This window comes from Piliocolobus tephrosceles, chromosome 10 (genome assembly GCF_002776525.5).
Source record: "Piliocolobus tephrosceles isolate RC106 chromosome 10, ASM277652v3, whole genome shotgun sequence".
Classification (NCBI taxonomy): domain Eukaryota; kingdom Metazoa; phylum Chordata; class Mammalia; order Primates; family Cercopithecidae; genus Piliocolobus; species Piliocolobus tephrosceles.
Window position 1 is genome coordinate 10,547,937 of NC_045443.1, and position 17,966 is coordinate 10,565,902.

Sequence of the window (17,966 nt, forward strand, 5' to 3'; positions counted from 1 at the left end):
AGTGGTGCAATCTCCGCTCACTGCAACCTCCACCTCCCAGATTCAAGTGATTCTCATGCCTCAGCCTCCCGATTAGCTGGGATTACAGGCGCCTGCTACCACACTCAGCTAATTTTTTATATTTTTACTACAGATGGGGTTTCACCATGTTGGCCAGGCTGGTCTCGAACCCCTGACCTCAGGTGATCTGCCTGCCTTGGCCTCCCAAAGTGCTGGGATTACAGGCGTGAGCCACCGCACCCGGCCTCCCATAGCTTTTTGTGCTTTCTTCTATCATTCTTTTTTGTCACATTGTATTATAACTGTTAACTTGTTTGTTTCCTTCCTCCCTCCACTAGGCTGTGAGCTTCTTGAGGACAGAAACTTCATTTTATTTATCTTTGTATTCCCAGGCCTGGTACAATACCTGACATATAATAAATGTATGTATCAGTATTTACTATAAGTACTATAATACCAAGTGTCACTTGAATGCTAAATGCCACCTAATCCTCACAATCACCTTCTCAGATATGCACAAATGTTTATATTTCAGTGAGTTGGACAATGTACATGTTCTTATTAACATCCTTTTATTCCGCATAGTTGATAATTTAAGCATAAGAATATTCTTTTTATCCCATCTGAAATCCCAAAGATACAAGAATAAAGAGTTGTCCTAATCATTTAACATGTCCTAATCTGCCCACTTAACTTCTTAAGTCTTGAGGATCACCATTTCCTTTTATTCCAAAAGGGGGAATGCTCTGCTAAGTGCTGCAGACCCAAATATACATAGGGTGGAGCTTTTAGTGAGTGGAAGGGGATTTCATGACTACCTTCTTTTTTTTTTTTTGGAGACCGGGTCTCACTCTGTCACCCAGGCTGGAGTGCAGTGGTGCGATCCCAGCTCACTGCAACCTCCGCCTCCCAGGTTCAAGTGATTCTCCTGCTTCAGGCTCCCGAGTAGCTGGGATTACAGGCACGCACCACCACGCCCAGTTAATTTTGGATGTTTCGTAGAGACAGGGTTTCACCATGTTAGCCAGGCTGATCTTGAACTCCTGATCTCTAGTGATCCGCCCGCCTCAGCCTCCCGAAGTGCTGGGATTACAGGTGTGAGCCACCGCGCCTGGCAACTACCTTTTCTTCAGAGTTCCCTCTGTTCTCTTCCTTTGATAGCCGAGAGGCAAGCCAGGGGATGACCTCCTTTGCGTGTCTGCCCTCACTGTAGGAACTCCTAGAAGGACCAGGACAGACACAAGGATGGAAGAGAAAAGGACAGAACAATTAATGCAACTGTGACTCTGGGCTTGGGGAAATATTCTCTTCAGTATACACATTTATTTATTTATTTATTTATTTTTGAGACAAGGTCTCACTTTGTCACCCAGGTTGGAGTTCAGTGGTACAAACTCGGCTCACTACAACCTCCTCCTCCCGGGTTCAAGCGATTCTCCCACCTCAGCCTCTGGAGTAGCTGGGACTACAGGAACACGCCACCATGCCTGGCTAATTTTTGTATTTTTGGTAGAGGTGGAGTTTTGCTATGTTGCCTAGGTTGATTTCGAACTCAGAGCTCAAGTGATCCTCTCACCTTGGCCTACCAGAGTGCTGGGATTACATGAGTGAGCCACCATGCCTGGCCTTTTTAATTTTAAATTCATGAGGTACATATGCAGGTTTAGATTCAGGGCGTAAATATGCAGGTTTTGTTACATGGGTGTATTTCGTGATGCTGAGGTTTGAGCTACTGATCCCATTGCCCAAATAGTGAACACAGTACCTGAAAGTAGGTTTCAATGCTTGCCCTCTTTCCTTCCTCTTCCCTTTTGGGATCTCCAGTGCTTATTGTTCCTATCTTTGTGTCTATGTGTACAACATGTTTAGCTCCCACTTAAAGTGAAAACATGCAGTATTTGGTTTTCTGTTTCTGCATGAATTCACTTAGGATAATGGTCTCCAGCTGCATCCATGCTGCTGCAAAGGACATGATTTCATATTTATTTATTTATTTATTTAGATACGGAGTTTTGCTCTTGTCGTCCAGGCTGAAGTGCAATGGCGTGATCTTGGCTCACTACAACCTCCACCTCCTGGGTTCAAGCAATTCTCCTGCCTCAGCCTCCCAAGTAGCTGGGATTATAGGCACCTGCCACCATGCCCAGCTAGGTTTTAGTATTTTTAGTAGAGATGGGGTTTTGCCATGTTGGCCAGGTTGGTCTCAAACTCCTGACCTCAGGTGATCCACCCACCCCGGCCTCCCAAAGTGCTGGGTTTACAGGTATAAGCCACCACACTGGGCCGATTGCATTCTTTTTTATGACTACATAGTATTCCATGGAATATATGAACCACATTTTCTTTATCCAATCTACCATTGATGAACATCTAGGCTGATTCCATGTCTTTGCTATTGGGAATAGTGCTGCGAAAAATGTACAGGTGCATTTGTCCTTTTGGTAGAAAGATTTATTTCCCTTTGTGTATATACCCAGTAGTGAGACTGCCGGGTTGAATGGTAATTCTATTTTTAATTCTTTGAGAAAACACCACACTGCTTTCCACAGGGGCTGAACTAATTTACATTCCCACCAACAGTGTGTTAGGTGTTAGAGTTCCCTTTTCTCTGCTACCTCGCCAACATCCATTATTTTCTGACTTTAATAATAGCCATTCTAACTAGTGTAGATGGTATCTCATTGTGGTTTTGATTGTGCATTTCTCTGATGATTAGTGATGTTGAGCATTTCTTCATATGTTTATTGGCCACTTGTACTCTTCTTTTGAGAAGTGTCTGCTCATGCCCTTTGCCCACGTTTTGATGGAATTATTTGTTTTTTCTTGCTGATTTAAGTTCCTTATAGATTCTGGATATTAGTTCTTTGTTGGAGGCACAGTTTGTTAATATTTTCTCCATTTCTTTAGGCTGTCTGTTTACTCTGTTGATAGTTTCTTTTGCTGTGCAGAAGCTCTTTAGTTTAAGTAGGTCCCATCAGTCATTTTTTTGTTTTTGTAGAATGTACTTATTTTGCCTGACTTTTCAGTCAGAATTTACAATCAAGGGGAGCATAACTGATCCAGTGGAGACCCAGGATAAAAGGGTGTAATTGCCTAGAGAATCTTTTCTGTTAAACATCGTTCATCTTACTTCCCTTATCCCTTTGCCTCCAAACCTGTTTCCAAAACAAAAGCATTGCTCCGAGGAAGTGCTTGCACAGTGATAGATAGCCCATGTGGGGAAAGGCTGGGAGAATCATGGAGAAGAGAAACCGAGAGAGATGGAGAGGGCATTCTGGCCAGCCACTTTTCTTGTAACCAATCACTGTTTGCCCCGCAGTAGTGGGCTGGGTGAGCGCAGTCCCATAATTAAAATTCTCCATTCTAACCTGTCCTCACATCTTTAAAATGATTCTTTGAGAAGTCTGGGTTGAAAGGTTTAAGGAAGAAGCCAAATTGTGAGTTTTGGGGGAAAGGATGATCATCACCTTTAAAAGAACTTTTGGTTTCCAAAGTAATATGTATAGAACTAAATGCACAGATTTTCTTTTCCATTTTTATTTTTTTAGCCAATTCCCAAAGCCCTAAATCACATTTTCCTTTAGATTTAAACTCTAGAAAAACATTATTATTATTATTATTATTATTATTATTATTATTATTATTATTATTATTTGAGACAGGGTCTTGCTTCATTGCCCAGGCTGGAGTACAGTGGCACAATCTCAGCTCACTGCAACCTCCACCTCCAGTGTTGAGGTGATTCTCCTGCCTCAGACTCCCAAGGGGCTGGGATTACAGGCCTGTGCCACCACACCTGGCTAATTTTTGTATTGTTAGTAGAGACGGGTTTCACCATGTTGGCCAGGCTGGTCTTGAACTCCCAACCTCAAGTGATCCGCCCACCTCACACTCCCAAAGTGCTGGGATTACAGGCATGAGCCACTGCGCCCAGCCTAGGAAGACATTCTTGTCTTCTCTAGTTCACCCTCCACCACTGTCTCCTCTCTGGAGAGCCCCCTAAATGGCTACACAAAACAGCTAAACCACCTTTCTTCCCCCGTGACCTTGCCCATACAGCACCTCCTCTGAGTGCTTGTTCCTATCCCATCTCCTTGCAAAGGTACTAGAAAGTATTACAGCTGAGGTTCAGACATATTCATCTGTTACCCATTTACTAGTCAGAGAAATTAAATCATTTGATTGAATGAGTTCTGCTTCAAGCAACAGAAGAATGTTCCACCTTCCAGTAATGACATAGAGGACTAATTGAGTCTCTTTCCAGCTTCTATCCTGAAAAGCAAACAATCAAACAAACAAAAAATAAAACACATTGTGATACTCAGAAGCTCATTACATATATAGAGGATACTTGACCTCTATACACAAAATAACTCACAAATGCACAATTGGATTATTCATAGTGTTATCTCACAGGAGTAGAATCAGGTAACCTTTACTTTCATCTTAGTATTTTCATATAACAAAGATGTATTATGTAAAAATATTAGGAAAAGTCAATCTATTTTCAATCTGACAGAAAAAAGTATCGTTTTAATACCAAGATTAGCTTTTTCTGACATAAACTATTTTCAAGAGTTTAGGACAGGCTGGGCACAGTGGCTCATACCTGTAATCCCAGCACTTTGGGAGGCTGAAGTAGGCAGATCACCTGAGGCCAGGAGTTTGAGACCAGCCTGGCCAATATGGCAAAACCCCATCTCTATTAAAAATACAAAAAAATTAGCTGGACGTGATGGCACACGCCTGTAATCCCGGCTACTCAGGAGGCTGAGGCACAAGAATCGCTTGAACTTGGGAGGCAGAGGCTGCAGTGAGCTGAGATCACGCCACTGCACTCCAGCCTGAGCCAGACCCTCTTTCAAAAAAAAAAAAGGTTTAAGACAAAAAAGGAAAGCTCACTTTCTATCAAAAATAAACTTCCAAAAGACAATAACAGGGCTGAGTGTGGTGGCTCATACCTGTAATCCCAGTACTTTGGGAGGCCGAGGCAGGCGGATCACCTGAAGTCAGGAGTTCAAGACCAGCCTGGTCAACATGGTGAAACCCGTCTCTACTAACAATACAAAAATTAGCCAGGCGTGATAGTGGGCACCTATAATCCCGCAACTCGGGAGGCTGAGGCAGGAGAATCGCTTGAACCTGGGAGGTGAGCCACTCAACCTCCGCCACTGCACTCCAGCGTGGGTGACACAGTGAGACTCTATCTCAAAAAAAGATAGTAACAGTAACTTGAAAGCGGCTCCTCTTAACTTCTGCCACCTAACCCATAACTCCACCCGTTTATCCGCGGGATTTACCTCATTCACAGGGATCAGAATACTGAATTGTTGCCCGTTCATCTGTAAAATGAAATAAGACATATTATTACTTTGAGGGTCTCCTATATTCAGAGGGATATAGGAGAAGGATATAGCTTCATAAAAGCTACTGCTTTAGCCCTTTCCAGAGAATCTCTACAGGTTATGAGCATATTCAGAATTACAAGAAAGTTTCAATCACTAATATTTGTACATTGTGACAAATTATTAATCATAGCAGAAATAACAGAAATAGCCCTTTGAGAACGATGGTTCACATTGTTCTCTTCTTGGTCTGAGGACCACATCATATCAAATGTCTCTAGTGTACGCAACTTAAAAATGGCACATAACTGAATTAAAATAGTTTAGGAGATCAGATAATTTAATTACGTGCTACTTGGCTTGGGAAGGAGTATTTGTAAAATTTTTTTTTTTTTTTTTTGAGACGGAGTCTTGCTCTGTCGCCCGGGCTGGAGTGCAGTGGCCGGATCTCAGCTCACTGCAAGCTCCACCTCCCGGGTTCAGCCATTCTCCTGCCTCAGCCTCCGGAGTAGCTGGGACTACAGGCGCCCGCCACCTCGCCCGGCTAGTTTTTTTTGTGTGTGTGTTTTTAGTAGAGACGGGGTTTCACCGGGTTAGCCAGGATGGTCTTGATCTCCTGACCTCGTGATCCGCCCGTCTCGGCCTCCCAAAGTGCTGGGATTACAGGCTTGAGCCACCGCGCCCGGCGAAAATAGTTATTTTCATAAAAATGTTATTTATATTAAGATGTAGTGAGTTTATTATTGTTTTTAAATTAATAAATATTTTAAGATTGTCTCAGTTTTAATTTCTAACATGATAAAGACCAATAGTTAAAATCCACTTCACTGAAAGCTGTTTGAGGTCCTCAGTAAATTAAGAGTATAAAGGGATCCTGAAACAAAGAACTTTTAGAACCACTGTTCTTTTCTATCATTTGGTCACCATAACGAATTAAAGCCAATGACTAACATGAACCAAAAGAAAGCTGGGGTAGGGCCAGGCGCGGTGGCCCACGCCTGTAATCCCAGCACTTTGGGAGGCCGAGGTGGGTGGATCACGAGGTCAGGGGTTCGAGACCAGCTTGACCAACATGGTGAAACCCTGTCTCTACTAAAAATGCAAAAATTAACTGGGTGTGGTGGCAGGTGCCTGTAATCCCAGCTACTCAGGAGGCTGAGGCAGGAGAATTGCTTGAACCCGGGAGGCGGAGGTTGCAGTGAGCCGAGATCGCACCACTGCACTCCAGCCTGGGTGACAGAGTGAGACTCCATCTCAAAAAAAAAAAAAAAAAGAAAAAGAAAAAAAAAAGAAAGCTGGCTAGTAGCAGTTTTAATATCTGACTAAATGGCATCTAAGGCAAGGAAAAAAATGTGTGTGTGTGTGCATGTGTGGTGTAGGAATCTAAGGCAAAAGTATATGATATAAATGTATACACATATATAGTAATGGGGAAAGGATAGTATGTACTAACATAAGGAAAATTTAATAAGAAGATATGTTCATAATATATGTATCTAATTATATAGTCTCAAATATATCAGGAAATGACAGTCAAAAATGTATGGATAAATGGATAAATCAAATATCATAATTAGAGGCTGGGGGCGGTGGCTCACACCTATGACTCCAGCACTTTGGGAGGCCTAGGTGGGCAGATCACTTGAGGTCAGGAGTTCAAGACCAGCCTGGCCAAAATGGTGAAACCCTGTCTCTATCCAAAAAATACTAAACAAACAAAGAAACAAACTCCATCATAATTGGATATTTTAACATATGCTTTTCAGAAACTGTTAAATCAAGCAGAAAAATAAGCAGAGTTATCAAACACATGAACAACAGAAATAATGATCTCAGACTTCTAGATCAGAATCCAGGCCCAAGAGAAAAGAAATAGATGTTCTTTTGGAGTGCACACTGAACACTTGCAAAAACAGATCACGGATTAGGTCATGGAAGAAACTTTAGCACATTCCAGGCAATCAGGATCATGAAGACTGTATTCTCAGACCATAATGCAACAAAATTAGACATCAGGAACAAAAGGATGGCTTTAAAACTTTCATGTGTTTCCCAACAAATTAAGACATATAAGTGAATGACAATGAAAACACTACTTGTCTGAGATTGTGGGACAGGGATGGCATGTACCTAGAGGGACATTTATAGTACAAGTTCATTAAAGAATAAGGAAGACTATATATGTGAATAAGGTCATCCTCTGGTGAAATTGATGAAGACCACAAGGAAGAAGATACACAGAAAAGAGGAAATAACCACAGATACAATCATTAGCACTGGCTTTTAGACCATTAGACCCGATGCTTCAGATTAGAAGCCAACTGGCAGATTTGGCAGGACACACTGAGGAGCAAGCAGTTCATCACCGTCTCAGGCATGGTGTCATAGAAATCAGACTCCCCAGGTTCTGCTCCCACCCTAGACACGGACAGATGGTATGACTCGGACAAGCCACTCTCTCTCTCCAAGTCTCAGTCGGTTGCTGTAAGACTTGAATAAGTCATGTATGAAAGCATCAGAAACTTGGCAAAGTTTTAAACCACAACATCACGATTACAGGGTAGTGCCTGATAAGCTAACCCGAGCTATGTCAAAAGAAGCTATACACGGCTCACACAATGTGAACAAAACCCTGGCTCCCAGGAAGATAGGAAACACAGTTAGATGATCGGGTTAGTGGGTGGGCAGGAGGTTGGAAATGGATGTTACTAACAACAGCATCTTTTGATTTGGGATATTCCTGTCTGTTGGTTATATACAATAAGGATAATTTTGTTCCTTGTGTGGAGTGGAATATCATGAAAAGGAGCATTGTTAACAATTTTTAGAACGTTGTTAGTCCTTGAGAACTTCTTTTTTTTTTTTTTTTTTTTTTTTTTGAGGCAGAGTCTCGCTCTGTCGCCCGGACTGGAGTGCAGTGGCCGGATCTCAGCTCACTGCAAGCTCTGCCTCCCGGGTTTACGCCATTCTCCTGCCTCAGCCTCCGGAGTAGCTGGGACTACAGGCGCCCGCCACCTTGCCCGGCTAGTTTTTGTATTTTTTTAGTAGAGACGGGGTTTCACCGTGTTAGCCAGGATGGTCTCGATCTCCTGACCTCGTGATCCGCCCGTCTCAGGCCTCCCAAAGTGCTGGGATCACAGGCTTGAGCCACCGCGCCCGGCCGAGAACTTCTTGTTTTATTAAAATGAAAGGTTATATACAATGTCTGATTAACATTAAGTAATATTAACATTATGTTAAAATGATACAAATGGCTATAGAGTAATGAGGGCTTACTCTGTACCAGGCACAGTTCTAGATATTTTTACGTGTCTTAAATAATTTAGTTTTTTCTAGAACTCTAAGAGATAACTATTTTGACCCCTACCCACACACATTTTACAGCTAACTTTCAACAACTTGTCCAGTTACACAGCCAGTGCTAGAACCAAGATTGCAGCCCAGGCAGTCTGGCTTCAGAGCTTCTGCTATTAACTACTATAGCATCCTCTAGAGTGGCAATGTCACTTGTGGCTACTGAGCACTTGAAATGAGGCCAGACAGAAATGAGACGCACCGACAGTGCTGTACGTACTGGATTTCAAAGGCGTGGTACAGAAAAAAAAAAAAAGAATGTAGATATCTCATTAATACTTCTGTATATTAATTGTATAGTAAAATGGAAATATTTGAGGTATATAAGCTTGCATAAAATATATCATTAAATTTAATTTCATCTGTTCCTCTACTTTTTAAATGTGGCTACCAGAACTCTTTAAACGACGTAAATGGCTCACATTAGAGGTCTGTTGGACAGGGCTCCTCTAGAGGCACAGTGGGGTGTTTTAGGGTACACCAGCATGGAGGCAGAACTCATGGCAGGGTGTGGACTCACTCCCAGGCCCCTCATCCCCATGTGTGTGACACCCATATATACAGATTAGAAGAGAAGTCATGAAGATCCATAAGCAATCCAGTTCTTTGATCTAGTTCCTGAATACCTACCTCATCCAAGTAAATGTTAAGTGTGTCAGTTCCAAATTCAACCTTCTTCACCAGGGGTTGCTGGAGAAGCTGAATAAGAGAGGGAGAAAAATAGAGACTAAGAGCCAGAGCCTTCCCTATCCCCTACAGTATTCTTCCAAAGCTCTGCCATGATCAAGGAAACAATACATACTGTGGAAAAGGTAGGAAAAGGGAACCGAGACTATTACAAGTTGCATGTCATATGTCTGCTACAACCTTGCAGCCCATTTAAATAATCCAATCATGTGTGTATATATATACACACATACACACACACACGTATATATATGCACATATATACATGTATATATACCTACATATGTATATATACACACACCGTGTATATGGATGCCATATATATATGAAAACTACTTTTCTTACAAATGTACATACATATACATACATATATATGTATGTATATACATGCCATGTATATATATGTGTGTGTATATATACACACACATGCCATGATGCCCATTTTACCAGTTTTTTTGATTATACTGTCAGGTCCCCTCACAGCTAGATAAATGAAGAAAACAGAAGTAACTTACTAACTGACTGGTGCCCTCCATGGGACTGAACCCAGATAGCATCTTCACTTCCACAATCACCATATTGGAAGAGCTACGGCTCCCCACATAACTGAGAGCAGGAAGAAGAAAACACATGTGAGCCTATTACTTAAGTGCACTCTGCATCCTCAACACACATACACACACACACGCACACACACACACGTGTCCCACCTCAGCTCCTCAGACCAGGTGCTCTGCCGGCCACCATCACCCCAGCTTTCCTCACCTGGTGTGAATAGCGAGAGTCAAGGATCGAGGTGAAGTCAGTTGCTCACATCTAGCTTTTCCCATTTCCACGCTAAGACTAAAGGTCTTCATATTTGTAGGAGGGAGAATATTGTATCTCAACACTGTCTGGTAGGAAGAAATAGCCAAATCAGAGTTGGAAAGAACTTTAAAGATTGTACAGTTCAAACTACTTTTCTCACAAGTGAGAAACAGAGAGAGAGAGAGAGAAGGCCTAAGGGGAAGATGCCCTCAGACTCTCCTTCCCAATGTACATTCCTTCTCATGGATCTCTACTTACCTGCACATAGACACAGCCCTGGCCTGAGGCCTCCAACGTGTACATTCCAGGGACATTGGGCAGAGTCTCCTGCTGAAATACCAGTCTGTTGGCTGACTGTATGTTGAATGTACGCTGGAAATTCTCAGTGGATTTTACAACCAGGTTGATCTCCTCAGATGGCATGTAGGCGGTAGTGGCATATTTGGCAAGAGCTTGGAGAGCAACTACAGTATCCTGAGGGAAACAACCAAACGTATACTTACCATTTTGTGAGTCATTGGAATTAACCTTGAATAACTCTATAACCCACACATGTGGTTGTTGTTAGTTGGCTTGGATGATGCCTCCTCTAAGTATTTAGAGAACTATACCCACCTTCTCTGGAGAAGCTGACAGAAATCACAGTAGCTTGCTTTTATAGAAAATCACCATCAACAAGGTACTACTGAACATCCGTAGGTTACTTGGTTAACCTAATCAATTCATATTCAGAAATCAAACAGCTTCAGAATGAGTTATTGCTAGAAGCAAGTGGGTAACTGTTCAGTATATATTTTACAGCTTCCTTATTTGGGGAGGAAACAGTATTAACATGATAGCCCTAGAAATTGCAGCCTATGACGTCATTTAACTGTGTGATGATCTTCTACCTCACAGTTGGAAGGAGCATCAGGGACCTAGGAAAGTCCTTCCTTGCTTCTTAGCCATGACACTATGTGACAATCTTTTATTTCTCTGGGAATAAGACAGATAACTGTCACTAAGTGAGTCTGGTACAGTGACGTTTGAACTGTTTCATTCTGAAAACGTAATTCATATAAATTGCAAGGGCAAAGAAAAATGAATAAAGTGTTCAACAAAATTGTCATATCTCGCTCTATGTTATGAAAATTTCTACATGCTTGATACTGTGTAAAATATCTATTACCAAAAAAAACCCCTATTTCTTCATCTCACAAATGAAAAAGACATTCTTATTTCAACATTATCACTGTCCTACAAAACAGGAAGACAGATCACCCACCCTGGTGAAGCCGTGAAGAAGTTCTATCTGTGCAGCTTGGCCATCTACAAACAGTTTTTGTTTACCCTTTGTGGACTGGAGCCAGAGAGGTTTTTTACTGCTTGAACATACGGAGACAATTCAAAGAAAGGGACCTCAACGTCAGCTGAAAAACCAGTGTGAGTAATATATGATATATGACCTCTTGTGATAGCCAAGGATTTCATTGAAAAATGATTCTGACATATACCTGTCACTGCGAGTTGTAAACATTTCACCTACTGCTTTCCAAAAATATTATTATATATTATAATTTTTTAGGACCGAGCAAGAAGAAAGGAGTCTTTTCTGATCTTTGGCCAAGCATTTCCCTGAAACAGGGAGGCATAGTACCCTATAATATTTTTAATTTTTAATTAGGTCATTACCACATTTAAACTTGGTGCCTGTAACATTTTTACCAAACATGCAATCTATTAAAAGATGTTCATTCTTTCAGGTCTGATTTACATGTTATATCTTCAGTGAAATTGGCCAGTTTCAACAAATCAGATTATAATCTTCATGAGGACAAGAAATATATTTTCTTAGTTACTTCTGCAGCCTCATCAAAGTGATTTGGACATGGTAGATATTTAATAATATTTTCAGAATAAATAAATTAATGACTACTCTCTTCATTATAATCTAAAATAATTTTTTTATGATTTGAGTTTATCATACAATTCTACCCCTCTTTTTTTTCCCTACTGCCACACCATTCATTCAATTTCCCAATTTCCCCTTACCCCTAACCTAGATAAAACAGTCTCCTGATCTCTTCAAGTCCAACGTTTCTCTCTTCTAAATTATCTCACACACCAAGTGGCTAATTAATCTTTCTGAAACAAAGTTAAAATTGTTGTTGTTGTTGTTGTTGTTGAGACGGAGTTTTAACTCTTGTTGCCCAGGCTGGAGTGCAATGTCACCATCTCGGCTCACCACAACCTCCCCCTCCCAGGTTCAAGCGATTCTCCTGCCTCAGCCTCCCAGGTAGCTGGGATTACAGGCACCCATCACCATGACTGGCTAATTTTGTATTTTTAGTAGAGATGGTGTTTCTCCATGTTGGTCAGACTGGTCTCGAACTCCCGACCTCAGGTGATCCGCCTACCTCGGCCTCCCAAAGTGCTGGGATAACAGGCTTGAGCCACCATGCCCGGCCCCAGTGTTTCACACTCAACAAAAAAGAAAATTACATGCATCTGGTACTATTTATGTGCTCATATAACCCATTTTATGAATACTTCTATATATTTTTCACAGGCTTTTCCTCTCTAAGACCCTGGACCGAGAGGGCAAGGACAATACCTTTTCCTCTATCTCCATACAAGATCTAGTTCTACCTGTGAAGTGGCAGGGGGAGAACAGGCTGTTTACCTGAGTAGAAGAGAAGCCCCCATATGCATTCCGTTGCTTGGCCAACCAAGCCACTATGCTAGTGGCCTTGGCTATCTCCTTTTGAGTCAGGCTGGGCTTGGTAAGCTGGGCCAACAATGCATATGCTGTAAGTTCCACATCTAGAGCCACAGGCTCAGACCAAGGGCTGGCATTCGATGATGGAGTAGGTTTGTAGCTCCAGTAAATGGATTCTCCTATGGAAAAAGAAACATAACTAGGATGTCCTTAGAAGGAATTGGCTTTCCCACATTCAGTTTGTAAATGCAGCATCTTAGAGCAGAGAAAGTACCAACTGAGAATTAAACAGAGTAGAAAAAAATGTCTTAGATGTAGCTGATTAATTGACCTTGATGTAAATGCAAGGATGCATGTGTGCACCTGTGTGTAAAGCTAGAAGCATCAATAAATGTTCCTGCCTCCAGCAATTACATGAAAACCACCCTTGTTAATTTATCAGTTTTGATGTTAATGGAAATAGGTTTAGGCTGGGTGTGGTGACTCACACCTATAATCCCAGCACTTTGGGAGGCCAAGGCAGGCGGATCACCTGAGGTCGGGAGTTTGAGACCAGCCTGACCAATATGAAGAAACCCCATCTCTACTAAAAATACAAAATTCGCTGGGTGTGGTGGCAAATGCCTCTAATCCCAGCTACTCGGGAGGCTGAGGCAGAAGAATCGCTTGAACCCAGGAGGTGGAGGTTGCGGTGAGCAAAGATCGCCCCATTGCACTCCAGCTTGGGCAACAAGAGTGAAACTCCATCTAAAAAAACGAACAACAAACAAAAAAGATTCAACATTTTAAGTAGAACAAAAATGGCAGAGCATATGTAAGAATTCTGAGAAACCATGAAGAAATGCTAATGAGGCCAACTATATGAAATATGCTTAGAAAACAGTCCAATGATGGCGGGCGCCTATAGTCCTAGCTACTCGGGAAGCTGAGGCAGGAGAATGGTGTGAACCCGGGAGGCGGAGCTTGCAGTGAGCTGAGATCACGCCACTGCACTCTAGCCTGGGTGACAGAGCGAGACTCTGTCTCAAAAAAAAAAGGACATGAGACCAAAAGAAATCTCTGTGACAGCCAAGATGACATTTAACGGATAACTTGAAGAAAAAATAAAATAACCAATGGAAATGAGAAGGGTAGAAGTTAGAAGACTAATTAAACAGAATTTTAGAGATAATAAGTAGCCACAGAAAGGCAATATAATTGGAAGAATGTAACAGGAAACATGTGAGCCTGCAATACAAGATAATGGAAAAGAGATCATCACAATAAATCAATATATGGTGCAACAGGTCCCATTGTCTCAGACACACATTTCATGACTAGAGCTTCTTACACACAAGAGGAACAGCTACCCGGCCCCCTATGAGAGGACAGTTCAGCCATGACACTCATATAAATGAAGGCTGAGACTGCATTTCTGCCTGGAAGAATAATTTTAAATACACAGTCAGATAAATGAAATGCATTACAAGATCTGTCATAACTTCAAATAGTATTCTAAATACATTTAAAGTGGTCCAGGCCAGGTGCAATGGCTCACGCTTATAATTCAGCACTTTGGGAGGCCAAGAAGGGTAGATCACTTTAGGTCAGGATTCTGAGACCAGCCTGGCCAACATGGTGAAACTCCGTTTCTACTAAAAATACAAAAATACAAAAATTAGCCAGTGTGGTGGCAGGCACCTGTAGTCCCAGCTACTTGAGAGGCTGAGGAGGAGAATCACTTGAAACCAGGAGGCAGAGGTTGCAGTGAGCCAAGATTGCACCACTGCACTCCAGCCTGGGCAACAGAGCAAGGCACCGTCTCAAAAAAATAAAAATTAAAAAAATATTTAAAGTGGTCCTACATCAAAGAACTTTCAAAGATCTCCAAAAGGGTAATTCCACAATGACAATATACTTTCTGACTAGCTTCTTCAATGTAGTTTCTCTTCACATTAGAAGTATAAAAATGTGGCCAGGCGTGGTGGCTCATGCCTGCAATCCCACGGGCAGATCACCTGAGGTCAAGAATTCGAGTCCAGCCTGGTCAACATGGTGAAACCCCTTCTCTACTAAAAATACAACAATCAGCTGGGCATGATGGCACATGCCTGTAATCCCAGCTACTCGGGAGGCTGAGGCAGGAGAATTGGTTGAACTTGGGAGGCAGAGGTTGCAGTGAGCTGAGATCACGCTATTGCAATCCAGCCTGGGCAACAAGAGAGAAACTCGGTCTCAGAAAAAGAAAAAAAAACGTATAAAAATGCCCTTTGAGCACTTGCATGTGTTTCTCACAAACCTCCCAACAATAATTTTATGACTTAATAACTGTTACTAAAATGAATCCTAGAGTTCATGTGTAGGACAGAGGATGCTACGGAGATTATAGATAACTCACAGCTTACGTTCACAATTTCAAACAACTCTTAACAGGACCAACATACCTGAGATGATAGCCTGTTGATCTAACTGTTTAAGGAGAATGTTTCTGATGTCCATTTCCCCAGCCAGGGAGAAAATGTAAGCCAGCAGGGCCTGAGTGTAGAGGCTGGTGGTGGAGGTGGCCGAATTCTTGAGACACCGTAGACCCTGGCTCACCATTGGGTCCTAAAAAGTGAAGAAGAAGACCATAACTTATAAGGCATTCCTTAAAAAATGGGAAGTAATCAGGAAATCATCTTATCCTTCTTGACCCTAAAAGGGTGACTAGGGATAAAGATGGGTCAGTGTCTCTAGGAATAGGCATGAGAAGGAGGGTATCAAGAGGAGGAGCCAGGAGAACTTACATCTACGTCCTTTCCCATCTCCAGCAATGCAGCTGTAACATATGCAGTCAAGGAGACCTCATCATCAATACCACCCTAGAGACAAACAGGGAGACAGTGAGTCAGGGCAGCAGGCAGCAGCTGCAAGAATTATGTGGAGATTGCAAAACGGCATCCCCTCTGAATAGATGAATTCTTTTTAAAAAGAAAAAAAATAATAAAGAAAGCTCTTCTTTCCACAGGCTTTCTGCAGCTCAAGCCTCCAGGACACACAAAGAGGGAACAGGCTGGACTTCAGTAACTACAGAGCCTTAAACAGCCTGCAGGAGAAAGCATGTGGACTTCAGCTGAGTGGGTGTTGAAGAAATGCGAGAGGAGTTAAGGAGCATAAAAGTTTAAAGAAGGGAGGAATAAGGAGAGAATCTGCCTCATCACTGCATCTGAGCCTCCTCACACGCAGCTCTCCTCAAGCAGCACAACGCCCAGCCCTTCCCCAGGGGAGATTAGGTGAGACCTTCCCTGCTTATTGCCTTTCCCAGAAATACCAAAGCAAATTTTAAAAAATATCAAATCAAATTATTATCCTCATTCTATAGATAAGAAAACAAACACTTAACAAGATTAAATAGCTTGTGGCCAGGCATGGTGGCTCATGCCTATTATCCCAGCTTGAAGCCAAGGCGGTGGGGAGGATCCCTTGAGCTCAGGAGTTTGAGGCCAACCTGGGCAACACGGTAAAACCGCAACTCTACAAAATGTACAAAAATTAGCCAGGTGTGGTGGCATGCGGATCCGTGGTCCCAGCTATTCAGGAAACTAAAGTAGGAGGATCATCTGAGCCTGGGGAGGTCAAGGCTGCAGTGAGCCATGATCATGCCACTGCACTTCAGCCTGGGTGACAGAGTGAGACGCTGTCTCAAAAAAACCAGTAAGTAAATAAATAAAAAAGATTCAGCCGGGTGCGGTGGCTCATGCCTGTAATCCCAGCACTTTGGGAGGCTGAGGCGGGCAGATTACCTGAGTTCAGGAGTTCAAGACCAGCCTGGCCAACATGGTGAAACCACGTCTTTACTAAAAATACAAAAATTAGCCAGGCGTGGTGACACATGCCTGTAAGCCCAGCTGCTCAGGAGGATGAGGCAGGAGAATTGCTTGAGCCTGGGAGATGGAGGTTGCAGTGAGCCGAGATTGCTCCATTGCACTCCAGCCTGGCCAACAGAGCAAGACTGTCTCAAAAATAAATAAATAAATTAATTAATTAAATAGCTTGCTCACAGTTACATGGCTCATCTGCAGCAGGACTGGAATTTGAACCCAGGACATTTAATTCTGGAGTTCATGTGCCAAACCACGAACCTTGGCTACACAGAGGATGGATTTCTTAATGGACTGGCCTCCTCTCATAAGAAAGTAGGAAGAGGCTGGATGCGTGTGGGTCATGCCTGTAATCCCAGCACTTTGGGAGGTCAAGGCGGGTGGATCACTTGAGGCCAGGAGTTCAAAACCAGCCTGGCCAACATGGTGAAACCCCATCTCTACTAAAAATACAAAAATTAGCCAGGCATGGTGGCACATGCCTATAGTCCTAGCTGCTCAGGAGGCTGAGGATCACTTGAACCCAGGAGGTGGAGGTTGCAGTGAGCTGGGATTTTGCAACTACACTCCAGCCTGTGCAACAGAGCGAGACTCTGTCTCAAAAAAAAAAAAAAAAAAAAAAAAAGGAAAGAAGGAAGAATACCTCTGGGATCTTGCTCTAGTCAAGTCCTTTATTTTAGTAGAGACGGTGTTTCACCATGTTAGTCAGGCTGGTCTCAAACTCCTGACCTCATGATCCACCCGCCTCAGCCTCCCAGAGTGCTGGGATTACAGGCGTGAGCCACCACACCCAGCCCCCAGGTATATATCATACAGTGTATAAGAGAAGATGAAGACAAGAACTTAGGGGAGACTAATAAGATCCTGCAGAGGAAGTCTAATGAATCCTATAAAAAGATTTTTATTTTAACACTCAAGATTTTTAATCCTTGCCCTGGAATAGCAATGTAAGTGATTTCTCTAGAAAAGTTTATACAGGCCAGGTGCAGTGGCTCACGCCTGTAATCCTAGCACTTTGGGAGGCCGAGGCGGGTGGATCACGAGGTCAGGAGATCGAGACCATCCTGGCAAACACGGTGAAACCCCCGTCTCTACTAAAAATACAAAAAAAAAAAAATTATCCAGGCATGGTGGCAGAGGCCTGTAGTCCCAGCTTCTCAGGAGGCTGAAGCAGGAGAATGGCGCGAACCCGGGAGGCGGTGGAGCTTGCAGTGAGCGGAGATCGGGTCACTGCAC

General features: G+C 42.6%; 1 protein-coding gene across 1 annotated transcript in view; it reads right to left on the reverse strand.

The window, feature by feature from the left end:
• Positions 1–1,177: 1,177 nt before the first annotated feature.
• Positions 1,178–17,966, reverse strand: part of A2ML1 (alpha-2-macroglobulin like 1) — a 56,114-nt gene continuing 39,325 nt past the window's right edge. The window contains exons 27-36 of the mRNA XM_023192405.1: positions 15,657–15,731; positions 15,315–15,477; positions 12,856–13,070; positions 10,452–10,667; positions 10,152–10,279; positions 9,902–9,992; positions 9,330–9,398; positions 5,301–5,342; positions 4,150–4,272; positions 1,178–1,219 (exon numbers count right to left, since the gene is read on the reverse strand). Of these exons, the coding sequence (XP_023048173.1) occupies positions 1,205–1,219; positions 4,150–4,272; positions 5,301–5,342; positions 9,330–9,398; positions 9,902–9,992; positions 10,152–10,279; positions 10,452–10,667; positions 12,856–13,070; positions 15,315–15,477; positions 15,657–15,731 (1,137 nt within the window). The 3' untranslated portion in view covers positions 1,178–1,204. The remainder of the gene's footprint in view (positions 1,220–4,149; positions 4,273–5,300; positions 5,343–9,329; positions 9,399–9,901; positions 9,993–10,151; positions 10,280–10,451; positions 10,668–12,855; positions 13,071–15,314; positions 15,478–15,656; positions 15,732–17,966) is intronic.